The sequence below is a fragment of the Mesoplodon bidens genome (genome assembly GCF_964165515.1).
Source record: "Mesoplodon bidens genome assembly, chromosome: 8".
Classification (NCBI taxonomy): domain Eukaryota; kingdom Metazoa; phylum Chordata; class Mammalia; order Artiodactyla; family Ziphiidae; genus Mesoplodon; species Mesoplodon bidens.
The window spans coordinates 20882571-20904674 of NC_138165.1; the positions used below are offsets into that span (position 1 = coordinate 20882571).

Consider the following 22104-nt stretch of genomic DNA (forward strand, 5'->3'; position numbering starts at 1 on the left):
TCCAAAACGTAAATCTTTAGCATTCTTTTCTTATTCTTTATTTGAAGATACCACTTCTGCCCTGCTGTTTTCTCCTTATAGAACCAGCCACCTTTGTGAAAAGATTGGCTGATTTCAGCGCCAAGAAAGGAAACCCCATCGTTCTCGAGGCCACATTTACCGGCACACCTCCCATCTCGGTGAGCTGGATGAAGAATGAGTTCCCCCTTACACAATCTCCGAACTGCAGCATTACCATGACAGAAAAATCTACGATCCTCGAAATTCTTGATAGCACAATAGAGGATTATGCACAATACAGTTGCCTCATAGAAAATGAGGCCGGTCAAGATATTTGTGAAGCACTGGTATCTGTCTTAGGTGTGTTGACAGTTACCTCTTCTTATTGCTCTCTTTTCTTTCTTTTAAAACATCTTCTTTTAGCTAGTATGATTGATTGATTACCATCCTTTCTACCTCAGAACCACCTTATTTTATTGAGCCTCTGGAACACATGGAAGCAGCCGTCGGAGAACCTGTAACTTTGCAGTGTAAAGTGGATGGAACCCCAGAAATTAGAATTTCTTGGTATAAAGAACACACAAAGCTACGATGGGCTCCTGCATATAATATGCAATTCAGAAATAATGTTGCCTCCTTAGTAATCAACAAAGTGGATCCCAGTGACATGGGAGAATACACGTGCAAGGCCGAAAACAGTGTGGGGACAGTGGCTTCCTCAGCTGTGCTCGCTATCAAAGGTGATGATGGTTCTCCTAACAAGTCTTGCTGTGTGTTGACAGATCCACTTTCTTAAAAACGTCACAATGTTAATGGGTTGAATTATGCTGTGGGTGTTTTCTCTCTTGTAAATAAGGATTGTCTGTGACTCCCTTCCAGAGCGCAAACTTCCACCTTCCTTTGCAAGAAAACTGAAGGATGTTCAGGAGACCCTTGGCTTCCCAGTTGCGTTTGAATGTCGCATCAATGGTTCAGAACCTCTTCAAGTGTCTTGGTACAAAGATGGGGTACTTTTGAAAGATGATGCTAATTTGCAAACATCTTTTGTTCATAATGTAGCAACTCTTCAGATTTTGCAAACTGACCAGAGCCATGTTGGTCAGTACAATTGCTCGGCTTCTAATCCTCTTGGGACAGCTTCATCCAGTGCAAAGCTCTTCCTCTTAGGTGGGTAGCTGATCACATTACCCTCTTCATCATTAAAGCAGTTTCACTGCTCCAGGCCACCAAAGGTCTGGTGCCACTTAGTTTCTGCTCCACGTCTGGGAGCATGAAAACTGAAGTCACCATGTTGGTCTTCGTTCTTTTCAGACCATGAAGTACCTCCTTTCTTTGATCTAAAGCCTGTGTCAGTAGATCTTGCTCTTGGAGAAAGTGGTTCTTTTAAATGTCACATAACTGGGACTGCACCAATCAAGATCACTTGGGCCAAAGATAACCGAGAGATTCGCCCTGGAGGCAACTACAAGATGACTTTGGTTGAAAATACTGCCACTCTGACGGTTCTCAAAGTAGGCAAAGGTGATGCTGGGCAATACACCTGCTATGCAAGCAACGTCGCTGGAAAAGACTCTTGTTCTGCTCGTCTGGGTGTACAAGGTACTTGTTCAAGTGAAGTAGTAAGGTCTTATTTCAACGTCTGAAAATATAGGAGAAAGCATGTGCTTGAAAGATACGTTTAGGACTATGGTCTAGGAGTTGGAAGTGATTGAATAGATCCAGGGTCTTCTAAGTGGGAGCAAGTTTTTTATAATGTTTATTTAAAAGAATATAAAACTGGTCAAACATAGACTGAAGGTCCACTTTCAAAGGCTGAAAACAGAGACTAGAGGGAGAGTGAACAAAAATTTTTCATGGAATTGCAAGAAAATCCAAGTTTGAAAGAAATTATCTTAGGACAATAAAAGGAAGTTGTCTCAAATGACTTACTTTCCACATTAGTTTATAAATTAATGGATTTTGTTCCTCGAGGGGCTAGCAGAGCCCCAAACTATCAAGCCCTTCAAGAAAAGTCAGATTGTGTCAACTTCTTTTCCTCTACTAGCCCCACTTAAATAACAGTGGAAGCCAGGGGACTGGGGAGTACATCAATATCTTACATCGTGGAAGGCAACCATGTCTCTCTGTAGCGTGTTCAAGGCTGCTGTGGTCAGAAATCAAACATTTAACTCAATGAGCTGCTGGTCTAACCCATGAGAGCATTTTTAAGGGTTTTTCTGGTGATAGTTTATAAATAACTTCAAATTAAAACAGAGTTAGATTTAGCAGCCCACGTGCTCTGTGATACATTGCTAATTATTTTTATCTCCCTAAACTTGAATTTTTTGATTCAGTTAATGAAGAAAGCGGTTGCTCTCCCCACTTCAAAGGGATATTATGAAGGTTGAAGAAATATCTATTTAAGACCCATAAGAGAAAATAGCACTTTAAAATATTAAGATATCTGACCCAATTTTGCTACTCTGACTCTTCATGGTACATAACTGATATCTTTGCAGCCACAGGAAATAGACTGTCCTGCACTGGTTCACATACAAGAAAGTAATCAAACTCTCTCAATCCCTGTAAACCATAGTGTGATTTCACCAACAGATACACACTCTGACTATGATCTTGCACAAAGTGATTCTTTTGCTGGTAGGAGGATGGCACAAAAGGGATTAATGTCTCTTCCTCTTTCCTTTTGCAATAATATTTGATGTGGGTGCTTACAAAAATAAATATATTTTATAGGAATTTTCTAGTTAAGTCTCACCTAACTATTCTTCTTTGAACTGCAGCAAATAAATTTGTTTTCCAGAGCTAAAGACCTCTCTGTTTGATTTTTCACTTCATCCTGAATTATACATGTCTTCCCATCTCTTCCCTTGTGTTTTCTGTCTTGCTTCCATAGAACCCCCCAGGTTCATTAAGAAGCTAGAACCTTTGAGAATCGTGAAACAAGATGAATCTACAAGATATGAATGTAAAGTAGGAGGGTCTCCAGAAATCAAAATTTTATGGTATAAGGACGAGACTGAAATTCAAGAGAGCAGTAAATTCAGAATGTCATTCCTTGACTCGGTGGTGGTATTGGAAATGCACGCTCTCAGTGTGGAAGACAGCGGAGACTACACATGCGAGGCCCACAATGCAGCAGGCAGAGCAAGCAGCAGCACCTCCTTAAAAGTTAAAGGTCAGCTCCTACCCTTCTTTCATGTTTTTCACGTTAGCTTCCTCCTCGTTGTCCTCTCAATTCCCTGTTTGACTCTCCGTCGAGGTTCTAAACATTTTAAAGGACACAATAGAAAATCGAGTGTGATGTTCTCTCTCTATGGTGGAATGGAAAACTGATTCTTACTTGTAACTACATAGTTACAGAACACATCCTAATTTTCCTTTTTTCCTAATTTTAGCACCACCCGTTTTCCGCAAAAAGCCTCATCCCGTTGAGACACTGGAAGGAGCTGATGTTCACCTTGAATGTGAGCTTCAGGGCACCCCCCCGTTTCAAGTTTCTTGGCATAAAGACAAGAGAGAACTTAGGAGTGGCAAGAAGTACAAGATAATGTCTGAGAACTTCCTGACGAGTATTCACATCCTGAACGTCAGTGCTGCAGACATTGGGGAATATCAGTGTAAAGCCACGAACGACGTGGGGGTTGACACCTGTGTTGGTTCCATCACTCTGAAAGGTTAGAGTGACTCCATCATCTTCTGCGTACAGTTCTCCTTCTAACTTTAATACCCTGTTGGCCCCTCAGCTCTTGCCCCATCCTTTACCACTAGCTGCCTTGTACTTTTCCCCTCTCTCCTTTCTAAATCCTTTTATATTTAGTGCGCATCCCATTTCTAAATCCTACTAATTACCATTTTAGACAATTTTCCCTGTAGGTCTTGGCTGGATTTAGAAAGCTAGAGAGGCCAAGATGTTCGACTCTTTCTGCTTAGTACAAACTCTAATGCATCTCTGCTCCCATTCACCAAAAATGCCTCTTCTTTAAGAAATAGAAACAACACATGAGCACCAGTTTGATTCCTAGCATTCATAGCTTTGAGGGAAATACTCATAGCCCCACACATTTGAAATCCCTGATTTTGCCTCTTTTTCCTCAGCACCACCAAGATTTGTGAAGAAGCCCAGTGACATTTCTGCCATCGTTGGTGAAGAAGTGCAGCTTCAGGCTGCTATTGAAGGCACTGAGCCCATTTCCGTGGTGTGGTTCAAAGACAAGGGGGAGATGGTCAGAGAAAGTGACAACATACGGATCTCTTATTCAGAAAACATTGCAACCCTACAGTTTTCAAGAGCAGAAACAGCCAATGCCGGGAAATACACCTGTCAGATCAAAAACGATGCTGGAATGCAAGAGTGCTTCGCCACGGTGTCCATCCTCGGTTAGTGCAGATAGAATGTCATCATGAATAGAAGGCACACACTTACCAGTACTCATGTCTTCTTTAGTTTTTCAATGTGATTTTAACATTTGAACACAATTTACATCTCGTTTCAGAGCCTGCAGCAATTGTCGAAAAGCCAAAATCCATAAAAGTGACCACGGGAGACACCTGTACCTTGGAGTGCATGGTCACTGGCACACCCGAACTCACTACTAAGTGGTTTAAGGATGCAAAAGAGCTGACAAGTGATAACAAATACAAAATAAGCTTCTTCAACAAACTATCTGGCCTTAAGATTATTAACGTGGCCCCCAGTGACAGTGGGGTGTACAGTTTTGAGGTGCAAAACCCTGTGGGCAAAGACAGCTGCACAGCCTCTGTTCATGTTTCAGGTTGGTTGGTTGGGCTTTTGTTTCAATGTTATGATAGTATAGTTCCTGGTTTACATACGTGTGTATGAGAAACTCCACATTCTACAGCATGACATGAGTCTGACATCCTCTGAATCAGCACAATCAGAGGTAGTAGACCTATAGAGTTAGAAGAAAACCAAGTCCAAAAGTTCTATCCCTTTCTTTTGGAGGAATTTCCATAATTCAGGGTGGTAGGAGTAACACTTAATCCCTGGATGAGGAATAAGGATATGTGGTCTTCTACTGTCACTTATGCTGGAGTGATTCTCCACATAATGAGTCACAGCAAAGAGAGACCACAATTCCTAATAAGTCAACCAGCACCTCTTGTCCACTGATTCTCAAGGCTTTCCACGGTGTGACCCCACTGGGAACTCTGTGATATCCTCACAGAAGGGCCAAATGGATCTAGGCGTATTCCATCAAAAAGACAATAATTCTCTCTTCAAATCATTTTATAACTGATGTCCTTGTTTGTTTGATTTTTATCACATTCAGACCGAACTGTTCCTCCTTCGTTCACAAGAAAATTGAAAGAGACAAATGGTCTGTCTGGTTCCTCAGTGGTAATGGAGTGTAAAGTCTATGGATCACCTCCAATCTCCGTCTCCTGGTTCCATGAAGGAAACGAGATCAGCAGTGGGAGGAAGTACCAGACCACCCTGACGGATAACACTTGTGCCTTAACTGTGAACATGCTGGAAGAATCGGATGCCGGCGACTACACATGTATAGCTACTAATGTGGCTGGTTCTGATGAGTGCAGTGCTCCTTTGACTGTGAGAGGTCAGCTAAAAATAACAGCAAAATAGAATTGCATTTCATTATTTATTCAACATTTTTGTCATCAAAATTCAAAAGTAGTAAACTTTTTCCGGTATGTGCTTTTTCGTTTAGAACCACCATCTTTTGTTCAGAAACCTGATCCCATGGATGTTTTAACTGGAGCAAATGTAACTTTCACAAGCCTTGTAAAAGGAACACCCCCGTTCAGTGTCAGCTGGTTCAAGGGTAGCAGTGAACTAGTACCAGGGGACAGATGTAATGTGTCTTTCGAGGATTCAGTTGCTGAACTGGAGCTGTTTGATGTAGATACATCACAAAGTGGAGAATATACCTGCATCGTTAGTAATGAAGCTGGCAAAGCTTCTTGTACAACACATCTCTATGTAAAAGGTTTGTTTGACTGCCATTCTGCATTTTTACAATTAATATACATGAAGTAATAGGTGTGCCTGTATCTGTGTGTGTATGTGCTTTATTTCATGTTTTTCAATTTGCCTGCTACAGCCCCAGCCAAATTTGTGAAGAAACTCAATGATTACAGCCTAGAGAAAGGAAAACCCCTGATCCTAGAGGGCACATATACTGGAACTCTTCCCATTTCAGTTACATGGAAGAAAAATGGCACAAATATAACTCCTTCTCAGAGGTGTAATATAACCACAACTGAAAAATCTGCAATCCTGGAAATTCCAAGCAGCACAGTGGAGGATTCAGGACAGTACAACTGCTACATTGAAAATGCTGCCGGGAAAGACTCCTGTTCAGCACAAATCCTGATACTAGGTTTGTTATGATTGCACATTCGTATCTTTATATACAAATAACCATCCCGGCATGTCTCCTTCATGACTGGTTATCTCTCTTGGCTGCAGAACCACCATATTTTGTCAAGCAGTTGGAGCCTGTGAAGGTGACCATTGGAGATTCTGCCTCTTTGCAATGCCAACTTGCTGGGACCCCTGAAATTGGGGTGTCCTGGTATAAAGGAGATACAAAATTGAGACCCACGACTGCCTACAAAATGCATTTTAGGAACAATGTTGCTACACTGGTTTTCAACCAGGTTGATAGTAATGACAGTGGAGAATATATCTGCAGGGCTGAAAACAGTGTGGGAGAGGTTTCTTCATCAACTTTCCTGACTGTTCAAGGTGATTGCAATATTTTTTAAGTGAATGAATGTGTTTCTTTCGAACAAGATTTAAAATATCTGGCGAGGGTCTTCTTTTTAGGAAAATCTTTCCAAATGCAAAACTTTCTGCTTAAGTAGTTCTGCCTACAAATTAGCAGTTGATCTTTTTTGATCGCCTTAACAGAGAGAGATAAAATGACTAAATCTTCAGTTGGAAGGATCATGTCATCATTTGTCTCTATAATTAAATCTTTCAGAAAAATGAGTAACTGTATTTTTAAAAATTCCACCCATGGGTGTCTCATGCACATTGCTAGAAAGCAGTCTTAAAAAGTAAGAAAATCTGCTACATGCCGGAGCCGTACCTTAAGCCAATCAGTTTCTCTGTTGGCTTACATATTTTTACACCTACCATGTGTCAGCGTGGCATCAAAGTAAAACTTTTGCTCCAAAAATTTACCTGCTTTTCTTTGAGTCCAAGTTAATTCAAGATATGGGAATACCTCCTGATATTTTTATAGGACTCCCATTATTTATATAACAATAATTGTGAGAAGAATATTCAGTAAATTCGAAATGTCCAGAAGTATTCATTACTTTAATTCCATTCCTACAGAGGAAAAACTTCCACCGTCGTTTTCTCGACAGTTGAGAGATGTTCAAGAAACGGTCGGGCTGCCAGTTGTTTTTGAGTGTGCTGTCAGTGGATCAGAACCTATCTCGGTGTCTTGGTTTAAAGATGGCAAGCCATTGAAAGACGGCCCCAATGTACAAACATCATTTTTAGATAATGTAGCCACTCTCAATATTTTTCAAACAGATCGGAGTTTTGCAGGCCAGTATTCTTGCACAGCTACAAATCCTATAGGTTCTGCTTCTTCCAGTGCCAGACTCATTCTCACAGGTGTGTGGATTCTTAAATTTCTATTTCTGTAATTAAAATTTTTATAACCAAATTTGATATTAGGGGAGGATGACTTGTGTGAACTGGGATGGTCAGGTATGGAGCCTGAAACCTTGTCTTTCTGCTCTCCTCTCAGAGGGGAAGAACCCACCCTTCTTTGACATCCCTCTTGCCCCTGTGGATGCTGTGGTGGGAGACAGTGCGGACTTTGAGTGCCATGTGACTGGGACACAACCAATAAAGGTCACCTGGGCCAAAGACAACAGAGAGATCCAAAGTGGTGGAAACTATCAGATTAGTTATCTGGAAAACAGTGCCCACCTGACAATCCTAAAAGTAGACAAAGGAGACGCTGGACAGTATATGTGCTATGCTGTCAATGAAGTGGGAGAGGACTCCTGCGTGGCTCAGCTCAATATAAAAGGTATCTTTGTATATCACATCCTAAGGGTGTGGTTTTATTAGGACAGATAAAATTTAGCACATTTTTAAACCACTGACATAAAAGTGTTTCAGAAGAAACAAGTTTCTCTAAAGAAAAGGTGATCTTTTAAAATCTGTATTTCTGTAAGTTTTTATATATCCTACATAACCCCAAGACCACTCCTTCCCCCCCTTTTTTCTTTTTTTTTTTTTTACAAATATCTGGTTCTGTAAATGACCATAAGTTATTCTTATCATCCATCCCATAAATCAGAGAGCAGTTTAAAATAAGCTTGTGAAAATAAAGAAAAAAACCCCACAACATTGTAAATCAACTCTATGCCAATGTAAAATTAAAAAATTGTTTTAATTTAAAAATAAGCTTATGGAAGGAGGCCAAAATGTTTAGGAACATTACACTGATATGCTGTATTCAGTTGGTCAGCATTGACTTTGAACTTAAAATATGACCTTTATTGAAAAGCCTCCTATTAGTAACCTACTTCTGGATTCCACTTCATATATCCTTGAACTTTCTTACAGAGCGGCTAATTCCACCAAGTTTCACTAAAAAACTCTCAGAGACAGTGGAAGAAACAGAAAGGAACTCTTTCAAACTCGAGGGCCATGTTGCTGGTTCCCAGCCTATTTCTGTCGCTTGGTACAAAAATAACATAGAGATCCATCCAACGTCTAACTGTGAAATCACATTCAAGAACAACACACTTCTGCTGCACGTCAAGAAGGCAGGCATGGACGACGCTGGTTTGTACACGTGCAAAGTGTCGAATGATGCAGGCTCTGCTCTGTGTACATCTTCAGTCGTCATCAAAGGTAAGTCACCTTCAGAGCCCCTGGCATGATGTGTTTTTCTTTACTGCCTGTTAGACAGCCATGTGTGTTTCTTCTGACATCTCGACCAAGTAAGTTATAACAGATATGAATATATATTATTTAATTGGCTTGCCACAATTCCACATATGCTTACTAAAAATATATATATTAGTTGTAATTTAAGTACGTGGCCCAGGAAAGTAGGTGTCGTATAATAAATGGACTATACCTTAGCTTGTAAATCACATCTCGAAATTCTCTCAGGTAGTTAGAAGTCTAAGTCTACTTTGAAATTCATACAAAAGTGACATATAAATTTTTATGAGGCACATTTGTTGTGAAATTTTTTAAAATTTTCATCATTGAATATTGCATTACCTTTGCTTATTATGAGTTCTATCACATTCTGAAACATTCTCTTTTCTAAGGATATTTCTAAAGGATTATTTTCTGACATATATTGCCCAAAGCTTTTAGCCTGTAAATGAATATTAACCTCATACAAAAGGGTAAAATTTGCTCAGAAAGAAAAAAAAATGGGTGGAAAGATGTTGCATATCATTATGAATACACAGTCATAGCTTGAGGCAAAGAAATAGACTGTACTGTTTAAGGAGATCTTCTCAATCTGATCCTCTAACCATAATGGCTTCATCCATATAACTTTTTTTTTCTTTTTTTTTTTCTTAACATCTTTATTGGGGTATAATTGCTTTACAATGGTGTGTTAGTTTCTGCTGTATAACAAAGTGAATCAGCTATACACATATATATATCCCCATATCTCCTCCCTCTTATGTCTCCCTCCCACCCTCCCTATCCCAACCCTCTAGGTGGTCACAAAGCACTGAGCTGATCTCCCTGTGCTATGTAGCTGCTTCCCACTAGCTATCTATTTTACATTTGGTAGTGTAGATATGTCCATGCCACTCTCTCACTTCATCCCAGCTTACCCTTCCCCCTCCCCGTGTCCTCAAGTCCATTCTCTATGTCTGCATCTTTATTCCCGTCCTGTCCCTAGGTTTGTCAGAACTTTTTTTTTTCTTAGATTCCATATATATATGTTAGCATACGGTATTTGTTTTTCTCTTTCTGACTTACTTCACTCTGTATGACAGACTCTAGGTCCATCCACCTCACTACAAATAACTCAATTTCGTTTCTTTTTATGGCTGAGTAATATTCCATTGTATATATGTGCCAAATCTTCTTTATCCGTTCATCTGTCGATGGACACTTAGATTGCTTCCATGTCCTGGCTATTGTAAATAGTGCTGCAATGAACATCGTGGTACATGACTCTTTTTGAATTATGGTTTTCTCAGGGTATATGCCCAGTAGTGGGATTGCTGGGTCATATGGTAGTTCTATTTTTAGCTTTTTAAGGAAACTCCATACTGTTCTCCATAGTGGCTGTATCAATTTACATTCCCACCAACAGTGCAAGAGGGTTCCCTTTTCTCCACACCCTCTCCAACATTTATTGTTTGTAAATTTTTTGATGATGGCCATTCTGACTGGTGTGAGGTGATACCTCACTGTAGTTTTGATTTGCATTTCTCTAATGATTAGTGATGTTGAGCATCCTTTCATGTGTTTGTTGGCAATCTGTATATCTTCTTTGGAGAAATGTCTATTTAGGTCTTCTGCCCATTTTTGGATTGGGTTATTTGTTTTTTTGATATTGAGCTGCATGAGCTGCTTGTAAATTTTGGAGATTAATCCTTTGTCAGTTGGTTCATTTGCAAATATTTTCTCCCATTCTGAGGGTTGTCTTTTCATCTTGTTTATGTTTTCCTTTGCTGTGCAAAAGCTTTTAAGTTTCATTAGGTCCCATTTGTTTCATCCATATAATTATGAGGCAGTTCATCAAAATCACTTTACAGTCTAACTTCCTTGAACAGCTGGGAGTTAATTACCAACTCTGATGATCTAGCTGGCCATGTCAGGGTGCACAGACAGTAGGTTAATATCATCAATAGATTAATATTACTAATAGCTAATATCATTGAGTTAACTTTTTATAATTCTGATTTCATCACTCACTTAATAGTATTTAAATGCGTTTGATTTTAAAAACATTTAGTTAAATGAAGAACGTGTACTTAGCGGTGGCTTTTTTACATTCATGATGGTTTTACATTGAGTAGATAAATACTTTCTGTAGAATTCTGAGGCTTTTTATCCATAGAGTCTAAAAATGAATAGATATCAGAAGTTTTCATCTTTGCAATCATGAATATTGCTTATTTTCCTTATATGTAGGTCTCAGAACCATTCAATAAAATCATTACATAACACCAAGCTATACATGGCCTTCCCATCATGTTACTGATATCTTCTTCACTGGTGTTCAGTTGAGCACTGAGCTTCAACGCCTCATTCCTTTGGGCAAAGGTTGGATTTTAAATGCTACTGTAGCTGCATATAATAGCTAAAGATGATCATAAGAGAAAATCACATATTAACATGTGGACTCATGGTTACTCAAATGTTGGCTTCCTTTCCCAAAGGGTTACAAACATTGTGTATCATGAGCAGAGTTCTCCAATAGGCCCTTCATTTTTAGGGTTCAGTGAAAATACAGCTGCATGCAGGTTTGAGAGAATCAACGGTGTGCTATATGACATCGAAATTTATAGGAACGGCCAGTGCAGTGTTTGCAGTGCCTAATGTTTGCAAAACACAGATGCTTGGGTAATTCATGGGCAGCATGGCATCTGTTCTTTGCTTGTTTTTAAACCTTTTTCTATTTATAAAATCCAACACATGTAACTATTGCTTTCAGAGACAAAGGTACATGATTCAGTTTTATTATAGCAACCAGCGCTACCTGTTAGAGGCAAAACTTGTTTCTTTTCTGAAGTTTAATATTTTTTTGTTTTTATGTTCCTCATGAAAATCCCTTTCTAATTCTAGCACCGAAGAAGCCGCCTGTGTTTGATCAGCACCCTACTCCAGTAACAGTTAGTGAAGGAGAATTCGTGCAGCTCAGCTGCCACGTCCAGGGATCCGAACCGATCAGGATCCAGTGGTTGAAGGCTGGCAGGGAAATAAAGCCCTCAGACAGATGCAACTTCAGCTTTGCTAATGGGACTGCTGTGCTGGAACTCAAGGCTGTGGCTAAAGCAGATGCGGGAGATTATGTGTGTAAAGCTTCAAATGTGGCTGGAAGTGACACTTGCAAATCAAAAGTGACCATTAAAGGTACAGACACCTCAAAACTATTATTTGGATTAAGTCAACTGCTTGTGTTTATTTGCTTATTACAATTTAAGTAAGAATGGAATTAGATTTTTAGAATTATCAGTTACTGCTCATTTGCAATTTATAGTCTCCTTATTATAATTGAGATATTAGGTAATTTAGTGGCAATAATTTCCACACAAATTTTCTGAAAGTACCCCAAGTTCACCATCACACTTCTTGACCTTTTTTTCACCATATCCAGAAGGATGTAACTAAGTGGAGTTCCAAAAATGATCCTATAATAATGTGACATAAGGTAGCCTGATATCATATCCCTAAAGGAAATCTATATAATAAAACCAAGTTGAGAAATATAAAACTTGATGCTGTTAATGTGATTGCAGTTCAATCTGCATGTAATAGCTACAACTAGTTATAAATGTCTATGAAACTGCTTTGTCTTCTATAGTCCACTCTCATATAGAATGTGTAATATTTGAGACATTGCCAAATTCTTAAAGCCTGTCTTTCAAAGGAAATTACTTATTACAATTTGAAGGTAATTGTGATTTTTTTAAAAAAATATGTAAACATGTTTTTTTAGACAAACCAGCTGCCGTCCCAGCAGCTAAGAAAGCAGCAGTAGATGGAAAACTCTTCTTCATATCAGAACCTCAGAGTATGAGAGTTGTAGAAAGTAAGTACTTCATGAAAATTACATCTTCATCTATCTTGTACATTTTACTGCTGATTTCATTTCAGAAAAACTGGTTTTGGAAAATTAAATTTTTATTGATTTGTTTTCATTGTTCCTTAGAAACCACTGCAACATTCATTGCGAAAGTTGGAGGTGATCCAGTTCCAGATGTTAAGTGGACAAAAGGGAAGTGGAGACAATTGAGCCAAGGAGGTCGAATTTTTATCCACCAGAAAGACGGTGAAGCAAAGCTGGAGATCAGAGGCACCACAAAAACCGATTCTGGATTATACCGATGTGTCGCATTTAACAAGCATGGTGAAATTGAAAGTAATGTTAATCTACAGGTGGATGAAAGGAAGCCACAAGAGAAAATTGAAGGAGATCTTAGAGCAATGCTGAAAAAGTAAGTTCAGTAAAATACCATGCACGGTAATGTTCCATTCATGGACCATCCCCTCCAAGATTCAGATTGTGAAAGAACATTAGCATATAGACATTTTAACAGAAACAGATAAGCAAATACACAGTATTTGAGTGGAAGTTAGTGGTGCATTAACATCAATTTCTGAATAATCTTGAGAAAATTTTGAGAATGAGGTGAATTTTTATTAAAATTTTGAACAAAGGAAATGGCCTGTAGAGAAACCTGTGTGTCTAGGCATGAAATTTTTGTTTCTATGTGTAATTTCTCTTGCTCTGAATGGTCTTCTAGATCAACCATTTTAAACATTTTCCATAATTGCCAATAATTTCAAAACCAATTATGTTTCAACATCACTGTTAATCAATTAATCAACATTTAATTTCTACATATTTTCCTCATGATATATGTATTCTTTATTGATGCTTTCCATGGCTATTATTATTTTTCCTTATAATTCTTTCATTAGCCTCTTTCGTTGTAAAGCTTACAAAAATATTTTTGTTATCCTTTCTTAAACTCTGATCAAATTTCCATACTTTGTGACTATAGTCTGATCTTAATCCACTCCACCCCCAAACCCACAGTTTTGTATGTTTGTTTCACAAGTAACATGGTAAAATTAGTAGTTCTTAAAAAAAAGGACACAAAACTATTCCTTTGTGAAAAAAATTTTATTATATTTATAATCTTTGAATGATGATAGACAATTCAAAATAAGTAGAAGACAGGTGATTCATGTTTATTTCTTATTTCATTTAGGACTCCAGCCTTAAAGAAAGGAGCTGGGGAAGAAGAGGAAATTGATATCTTGGAACTTCTCAAAAATATTGATCCAAAAGAATATGAAAAATATGCCCGCATGTATGGAATCACTGACTTCCGGGGTCTTCTTCAAGCATTTGAAATGCTAAAGCAAAGTCAAGTAGAAGAGACACATAGATTGGTATGATCTTTTGTATATAGTATCATCTTTAAAAATTCACACTTGAAACATCTAACATACGCCTTTTGAGTTTCCAGAACCCTACAGTTGTATAAGATCAGTTAATATAACCTAAGCAGCATCAAAAATGGAAGTTAAATATAATCATTTGTCCTCTAATTCAAATTTTATTGCATATGTAATACTTATGCTTTTTTTCTCCCTAGGAAATTGAGGAAATAGAGAAGTCAGAGAAGGAAGAGAAGGAATTTGAGGAGCTTGTATCATTTATTCAGCAAAGGCTGTCACAGACAGAGGTAAAATGAATTATGCTGATCACAAAATGAACAAATTATTATTGGAAATTACAAGGGAAGGAGTGACTAATGCATTTTAATTCTTTATCCTCCTAGCCTGTCACTTTGATCAAGGACATTGAAAATCAGACAGTTTTGAAAGATAATGATGCTGTGTTTGAAATTGACATTAAGATTAATTATCCAGAAATCAAGCTTTCATGGTACAAAGGGACTGAAAAACTGGAACCCAGTGATAAATTTGAAATAAGCATTGATGGTGATCAACATACACTCAGAGTCAAAAACTGTCAACTTAAAGATCAGGGCAATTATAGATTGGTGTGTGGTCCACACATCGCTAGTGCTAAACTAACTGTAATTGGTAAGGAAAAGGAGTTTTATTATTTAAAAAAAAACTTGTGAGATGAATTTACTACTGAATACATCACATGTGATATTGTACAAAATGTATATTGTATCATACCCACAGAGCCTGCCTGGGAACGGCATCTTCAGGATGTTACTTTGAAAGAAGGCCAGACTTGTACCATGACTTGCCAGTTTTCTGTGCCAAATGTAAAATCTGAATGGTTCAGAAATGGCAGAATCCTTGAACCCCAAGGTAGATATAAAACAGAAGTGGAGCACAAAGTCCATAAGCTGACCATTGCAGATGTTCGAGCAGAGGACCAGGGTCAGTACACCTGCAAATACGAAGACCTTGAAACTTCAGCGGAGCTCAGAATTGAAGGTGGGTGAAAGACTGTGGCTGGAGTTATCACAGCGTCAGTCAGTGGCAAATGTTGTGCGGGACCCCTGCAACCCTGCCATCACATGTATCTTAAAGCACTGTGTGGTCTCATTTACCAACATACGTACTCATAGCATTTGCTCACGTCTCAAAATCTCCATTTGAAATCAAAACGGAAGTATTCACATAAGTGCTGATTCTGTTACATAGTTCTTTTTTTTTTTTTTTTTTAATTTTTTTTTTTGCGGTACGCGGGCCTCTCACTGCTGTGGCCTCTCCCGTTGCGGAGCACAGGCTCCGGACGTGCAGGCCCAGCGGCCATGGCCCACGGACCCAGCCGCTCCGCGGCATGTGGGATCCTCCCAGACGGGGGCACGAACCCGTGTCCCCTGCATCGGCAGGCGGACTCTCAACCACTGCGCCACCAGGGAAGCCCCATAGTTCTTTTTGACCTGAAGTAGATTTCAATCTAAACCATGACTTGACTTTCTAAACACTTATTTCTGTTAAATTTCATAATTATGCTAAATTCAGTAATTTTTTACAATTCTGTTAAATGCCATAATTCTCACAGCTATGATTTTGAATTTTAGAAATAAATCTTAGAAAGGACCAGATTTCATGGCTATGTATCTTGAGGATCTTGGCTAGGAGCTGACATTTTGTTTACAGGAATCAATTTGACTCTATCTGTATGAAACTTTATAGATAAAATTAACAACATATGTGATGTGTGATTAGCAGCTATTTTTCAAAAATAATTATTTCATAGGAAAATCATATTCCAACCTCTGAATCTCTGAAATGAAGTGGAATCCTAGGACTTAGGAGCAACAATATTTATTTCCTAAAGACCTACACCTTTAGACTGTATTCAGCAACATTTGGCTCTAATCATGGGCTCTACTTCTAGGCGTTGCCATTTATAGCTGTTGAAATAACTATGTGACTTATTTACATAAGCATTTCAACATCTCTGACTTGCTTTACAGTGGATATCAAGGCCTGGTTGTATTTTAAAGTTCAGAAATTTTAAATCTTTTTTCATTTGAAGGATCCAGTTGAAACCACTTATCATTTTTTAAATAATTGCCTCCTTTTATATGATCCTTCAAAGAAAAGCTCACCAGAGTACATATGACATCTAAGCTATTCATGATACTGCAGTACGTTGAATTCCAGCCTTCCAGATAAAATTTTGCAGAAGGACCTCCACGCCAGCCTATTCTCTTGCTACATACCCTGCCTTTCCCAGTGGGTGGACTTCATGCCTGCCCACGTGTGCTTACAAAGCAGGTTTCAGAACTCTTCAAAATGAATCCTTTGAAATTTAGAAGTGCAGATTTCCTACTGAGTTTGAAATTATTTTAACAGGGAAAGTTATACAAGCCAAAAAATAAACAATTCTAGATCCTGAGTAGCAGAATTATTTTACAGAGGAAAGAAAGAATTTCAAAGGGGAATGAGAAGTGTACAGTAAAAATTTAAGTTTATGTGCCCTTTATTTTGAAGCCCCCATTTCACTAACATTTTTTTATTTTTTAAATTATTTTATTTTTTGCGGTGCACGGGCCTCTCACTGTTGTGGCCTCTCCCGTTGCGGAGCACAGGCTCCAGACGCGCAGGCTCAGCAGCCGTGGCTCACGGGCCCAGCTGCTCCGCGGCACAGGGATCCTCCCGGACTGGGGCACGAACCCATGTCCCCTGCATCGGCAGGCGGACTCCCAACCACCGCACCACCAGGGAAGCCCTCACTAACATTTTTAAAGTTTAAATTTTACTTTTGGGTTATAAGCACCCTTGACTATTGCCTTCATGTAAATATTGTAAGGACTTTCAGGGATTTCTTTAAACTTTCCCACATTGATCCTGTAGGAATACACTTAAGTATTGGGATAATTTTTTGTTACTGATGCGAAGAAGTGCACTTTCTTCTTGTTTTATCTGTTCAGCCTTTTTCTGCTATTTTCCAATCAGATAAAAAGATAAGAGACTTTAAACATCTGTGGGGAAAGCACAGTGAAAGAAATTCCTCCCCAAACAATCTAAATTTGAACTCTTTTTGTACTTAAACAGCTGAACCAATTCAGTTTACGAAGCGCATACAGAACATTGTGGTGAGTGAGCATCAGTCTGCCACCTTCGAGTGCGAAGTGTCCTTCGATGACGCCATTGTAACGTGGTACAAAGGACCAACAGAGCTGACCGAGAGCCAGAAATACAACTTCAGGAATGACGGTCGCTGCCATTATATGACCATCCACAACGTGACCCCAGATGACGAAGGTAACTTAATTGACAGTGTCCCTGTGACTATATAATTTCAACTTTGTCTGTTTTATTTATTTCTACTCTAGTTTATGCTTATACTCTGTAGTTCTATCTAGATTACTTTTTTAGGAAAGAGGAATATAAATAAATACTATATTTAAGAAGCATTATTTACAAACATATCAGAAAACAAACGTTTCATGATGTTTTCCTTAGGTGTCTATTCAGTAATTGCTCGACTGGAGCCCAGAGGTGAAGCAAGAAGCACAGCAGAGCTGTACTTAACAACTAAAGGTCAGAAAACACCCCATTCAAATCACAGTGCAATCTTGGAAACAAAGCAGCCTGCCAAGACAATTCTAAATTTTAAAAAATATCATTTTTTTTCTTTTGCAGAAATCAAACTTGAGATGAAGCCTCCTGGTAAGTTAAAAAAAAGAATCAATCCTTACAATACATTCAGTGTAATTTTGTAAATGATAGAAGCCAAACTAACATGTCTAAAAATATTATTTCTTTTTTTCAGTAAAATATTATTCAGTAAAATTATTTTCAGTAAAATAATACCAATGTTAGGCTTTGTGAGTTTGGGAAATTAGAGATAATGAGGTCACATTCAGCTGATATCTAGGATCAAGTTTGGCCGTAGAACAAATTTTCACAGGGAATAAATTTGCATGTGTGGCTGCCTACAAAAGAATCTTAATATCTTTGTTTCTATATGTTAAATTCTGCTGTTGGAAATGCCTGACAATCAAACACATCTTAGTTGTCTAATAAATATCTGTGTTTTCAGTCTCTCGGTGCTTATTATCATTAAATGTCCCTTTTCAGATATTCCTGACTCCAGAGTTCCAATTCCAACCATGCCTATCAGAGCAGTACCACCAGAAGGTAAGATCCAGCACCATGACCCCTGGGCTTGAAGCTGCAGTATCCTACCACTAGGAACTTACCAATGCCAAACCATAGCATACAGCAAGAACAAATTCTTTCTCATCATATTCTTCACTGTGTAATTAAAAATCAAAGCAAAAGAGTAGTTACAATTATAAATAGATGCTAATTTTGTTTGTTCTGATTGTTGAATTGCTGCTATATCACCTTTGAAGTACTGAAAGAAATGCATGAGACTTTTCATCATATTTCACACAAAATAAGAAACCAAACTATGTTACTTATGATGGCATTTATTTTCTTCAGAAATTCCTCCTACGGCGGTTCCTCCCATCCCCCTGTTGCTACCATCACCTGAAGAAAAGAAACCACCAGCAAAACGTATTGAAGGTATTATATGTTATCTACCTAAATGTCAAAATATAGAACTATTACAGACCTGGAAAATGTCGTTTAATGCAACATGTTGGCCCTCTAGTGGTCAGCAGTTTGAATTGCCTTTCAAAATGTAAATTATATGCTCTTTAAGTATTAACTAAATATGTAAGAAATGTGCCTAAAAGTCTGAAAATCATCAGAAAAAAAAACAAATATGATGCTTAATATTAAAGTATTTTATTTTAAAGGAATCACTTAAGCATTAATGGCAAACTGATTTCACAGTTCATATTTTCCTAACTACTACATAAAGCAATAAAATAATACAGTCAAATTCTAGTGAAGCTTATAGACATAAAAAATACTAGTGTATAGTCAGATTTAAAATTATAGATTGTGTTTTCTCCCAATTACACTGTTAACTACGCTAAAATTCACTATTTTGTTATAAAAATATGATTTAGAATATCTTTGATATTTTTAATTTATTTTTTTAAGCTAAGGAAAGAGCTCTCCAATAACCTCATGAGTGTGCCAGGAAATTGTCCTTCTCAGATATTTCAGTAGATAAATTGTACTATTTGTGCCCCCAAACTGCTCAACTAATCAATCAACAGACTGCCTGGGACTTTCTAGAGTTCTGGGGAGTTCAGAATTGCTGTCAGAATTCTCCCAGCATCATCAGGAAAAAATTCTGCATGTCAAAGTCACATTTTTCCAAAGTCAAGCCACCATTACTGTAGTAGTTTCCATGGTTTGACATGCTAGTTCCCTAATATCTACTACAATTGGTGTCAAAAGCTTGAGCTAGTTTTCAGCCAGCCTCAGGGGAAATTCAGTTAAAAAAAAAAACAAAAAAAACTTCCAGTTTTATGACTACTACAATCTCAATAACAAAGAAAAGCATTTTTATAATTTATATGAACATAATTAACTATATTTCACCTACTTATGATAGCAAAAATGAATAAGAATCAAAAATCATAAAATAGATTTCCACTTATATTTGTTGTCAGGAATAATAATTTATCTTAATGAATGATTTGAGTGTTAGTGTCAACATGACTTAAGTTTGAGTGCCCACTGGGAAACTTGAGAAATTAAATCATATTTTAAAAATTCAGGAGTGTTATTTATTCATGAATACTAGGAGCCCATAATCAAGTTACGATCAGGGGCCAGGATCAAGGTATAATGTCAGAAATGACAAAAGAAAACTTCCACAATATAGCATAGGTGGGACTTTAATTTTACTAATTCACTTGTTATTCTTTTTCCTGAAAAATATAAGGTGTTCTTACCTAAGTGAAATGAAGATGAAAAGGTGTACCTCTTCTATTTATGATATCACTTGGGTCTACTCTAGATGTTTGAAAACTTTAAGCAGGCATAAAATCAGTGAAGATGTAAGATCACCCTTCATATTCTATCTCCCTCCAAAAAAATTGTTCTGTTTTCTAGTCCAAGATCTTTCTGAAACAGATATCTTGCAATAATGTGCAGAATCTCTTGTTACCATCAAAACATATTTTTTAAAAAAATATTTCAGGACTTACCTTGTGGTGCAGTGGTTAAGAATCTGCCTGCCAATGCAGGGGACATGGGTTCAATCCCTGGTCCTGGAAGATCCCACATACTGTGGAGCAGTTATGCCCATGTGCTGCAACTACTGAGCCCACGGGCCTAGAGCCTGTGCTCCTCAATAAGAGAAGCCACCACAAGGAGAAGCCTGAGCACCACAGCTAGAGAAAGCCTTTGCACAGCAATGAAGACCCAATGCAGCCAAAAATAAATAAATAAAATAAATTTTTAAAAAAATTCAGTAAACCTCCCAGTTTCATGAAAATATTTTAGTAAAATTTACATCTGACATCTCATTTTTTAGTGACCAAAAAAGCTGTGAAGAAAGATGCTAAAAAAGTTGTCGCAAAGCCCAAAGAAGAGGCACCACCACCTAAAGGTATTATAATTAATCAAAATTCAGTCTTACTGCTTTTCTCTTGGTTAAAAATTTAAATCCCAAATAGTGGAGGATAGAGGAAGGTTAAGAGTGTGAATTCACAAAATGGTACCTCTTCCTTTACTCACCCTCACCCTCTTCTTTGATTCAGTCCTCACTTTCTCTCAACTTTCTTTCTTTTCCCCTTTTTTTCCTCCCCTATCCTCCTGTGCCTGTGTCTACACATGGCACCCAATGGCAACACCAGAGAGTTCTCATTATCTCTGGATAGTGATTTAAAGAAGGTACTGCCCTCTGGTCCAACAGCTGGTCTTGATCAAGTCACACCCACAGAAGGTCAAGGGCTGGCACTAATTTTAAGTGGCCACTCCAGCCCAACTCAGCACCCTTCCTGGTTCACCTGAGCTAAATGTCAATACTTGCAGGGAAAAAAAAAAACTTTTTGCAGGGGGATCAATTTAGTTACTTTAAATTTTTATTATATCCTGGAAAATTTTTAGGAAGAAGATGGTATAACTAAATTTAAGCAAATAGTTTTATCCATCTGGCTAAGATTAAAGTACAGCAACCTCCTAAAAAAAGGAGAATCCAGGAGCATAGGGCACAATTCACTGAGACTTTTTTTTTTTGTGGTCATTTGTGAGATGTTATAGAATAAGAAAAATCTCAAAAAAGCATGGCTATTTCCCAAACTTTATTGTTAATCACTGAAAAAATTAAACATGCATTATTTTTAGCATCAGACATACTGAATATTCTCTTTATGTTTCATGTTAATTTAAATTGTTTTGAATCAACATAAACTAGAATAAAACTTCAGCCTTCCTGCGTTTTCATTAACATGGCATTGCGTAGCATTTCTGGTGAGCTAAATTTGGATCTTATAAAAGCATTTGATATATGGGTAGTAGTCACAGATCATACAAATGGCTTACAAGGGTATACAGGATTAGTAAGCATTAAAAAACTTATAGTCTAAAGATAAACATGTATTTTATGTTTTCAAAGTTCCAGAGGTTGCCAAGAAGCCCCCACCTCCTACTGCCTTAATTCCAGCAGAAGGTAAATGAAATATTTTATTCTATTTATTTCTGAGATTTGCATCTCTGCGTGGTATTCTTATTTTATGTATCAGGCTTCCAACTTATTATAAAGTTGTAGAGTCTCCTCTGCTACAGTAAAATTAGCAGTGGAAATGATGGCTACTTCATACTGGTCTAATTCCAGGAAAGGAAAAACCCAGGCAAATGTTTATGCAGCCTCAGTGCGGTGGACTCAGGGAAAGAAGTGGTGAAGGCTAGAAAGGGAGGGGATCCCTTATTGTTTCAACTGTAGCTAACACAAATGTTAAGGATCATATGAATAATGTTAGCCTTAATATCTTTAAAGTTGTCATATGAAAGCAACTAATTGATTTGGTTACATGATTTTAAATATTATC

The 22104-nt window shown here is 37.8% G+C and overlaps 1 protein-coding gene across 1 annotated transcript in view; it reads left to right on the plus strand.

Moving 5' to 3' along the window:
* Positions 1–22104, plus strand: part of LOC308621301 (titin) — a 299757-nt gene that overhangs the window by 109543 nt on the left and 168110 nt on the right. Inside the window, exons 80-108 of the mRNA XM_081241746.1 lie at positions 82–360; positions 462–740; positions 880–1167; positions 1312–1599; positions 2894–3175; positions 3396–3674; positions 4096–4377; positions 4494–4772; positions 5292–5579; positions 5691–5969; positions 6084–6362; positions 6452–6730; positions 7328–7615; positions 7752–8039; positions 8582–8872; positions 11792–12079; positions 12666–12758; positions 12879–13164; positions 13945–14128; positions 14335–14424; positions 14521–14788; positions 14897–15157; positions 17234–17443; positions 17645–17722; positions 17825–17851; positions 18263–18322; positions 18632–18715; positions 20589–20663; positions 21672–21725. Of these exons, the coding sequence (XP_081097872.1) occupies positions 82–360; positions 462–740; positions 880–1167; positions 1312–1599; positions 2894–3175; positions 3396–3674; positions 4096–4377; positions 4494–4772; positions 5292–5579; positions 5691–5969; positions 6084–6362; positions 6452–6730; positions 7328–7615; positions 7752–8039; positions 8582–8872; positions 11792–12079; positions 12666–12758; positions 12879–13164; positions 13945–14128; positions 14335–14424; positions 14521–14788; positions 14897–15157; positions 17234–17443; positions 17645–17722; positions 17825–17851; positions 18263–18322; positions 18632–18715; positions 20589–20663; positions 21672–21725 (6306 nt within the window). The remainder of the gene's footprint in view (positions 1–81; positions 361–461; positions 741–879; positions 1168–1311; positions 1600–2893; positions 3176–3395; positions 3675–4095; positions 4378–4493; positions 4773–5291; positions 5580–5690; positions 5970–6083; positions 6363–6451; positions 6731–7327; positions 7616–7751; positions 8040–8581; positions 8873–11791; positions 12080–12665; positions 12759–12878; positions 13165–13944; positions 14129–14334; positions 14425–14520; positions 14789–14896; positions 15158–17233; positions 17444–17644; positions 17723–17824; positions 17852–18262; positions 18323–18631; positions 18716–20588; positions 20664–21671; positions 21726–22104) is intronic.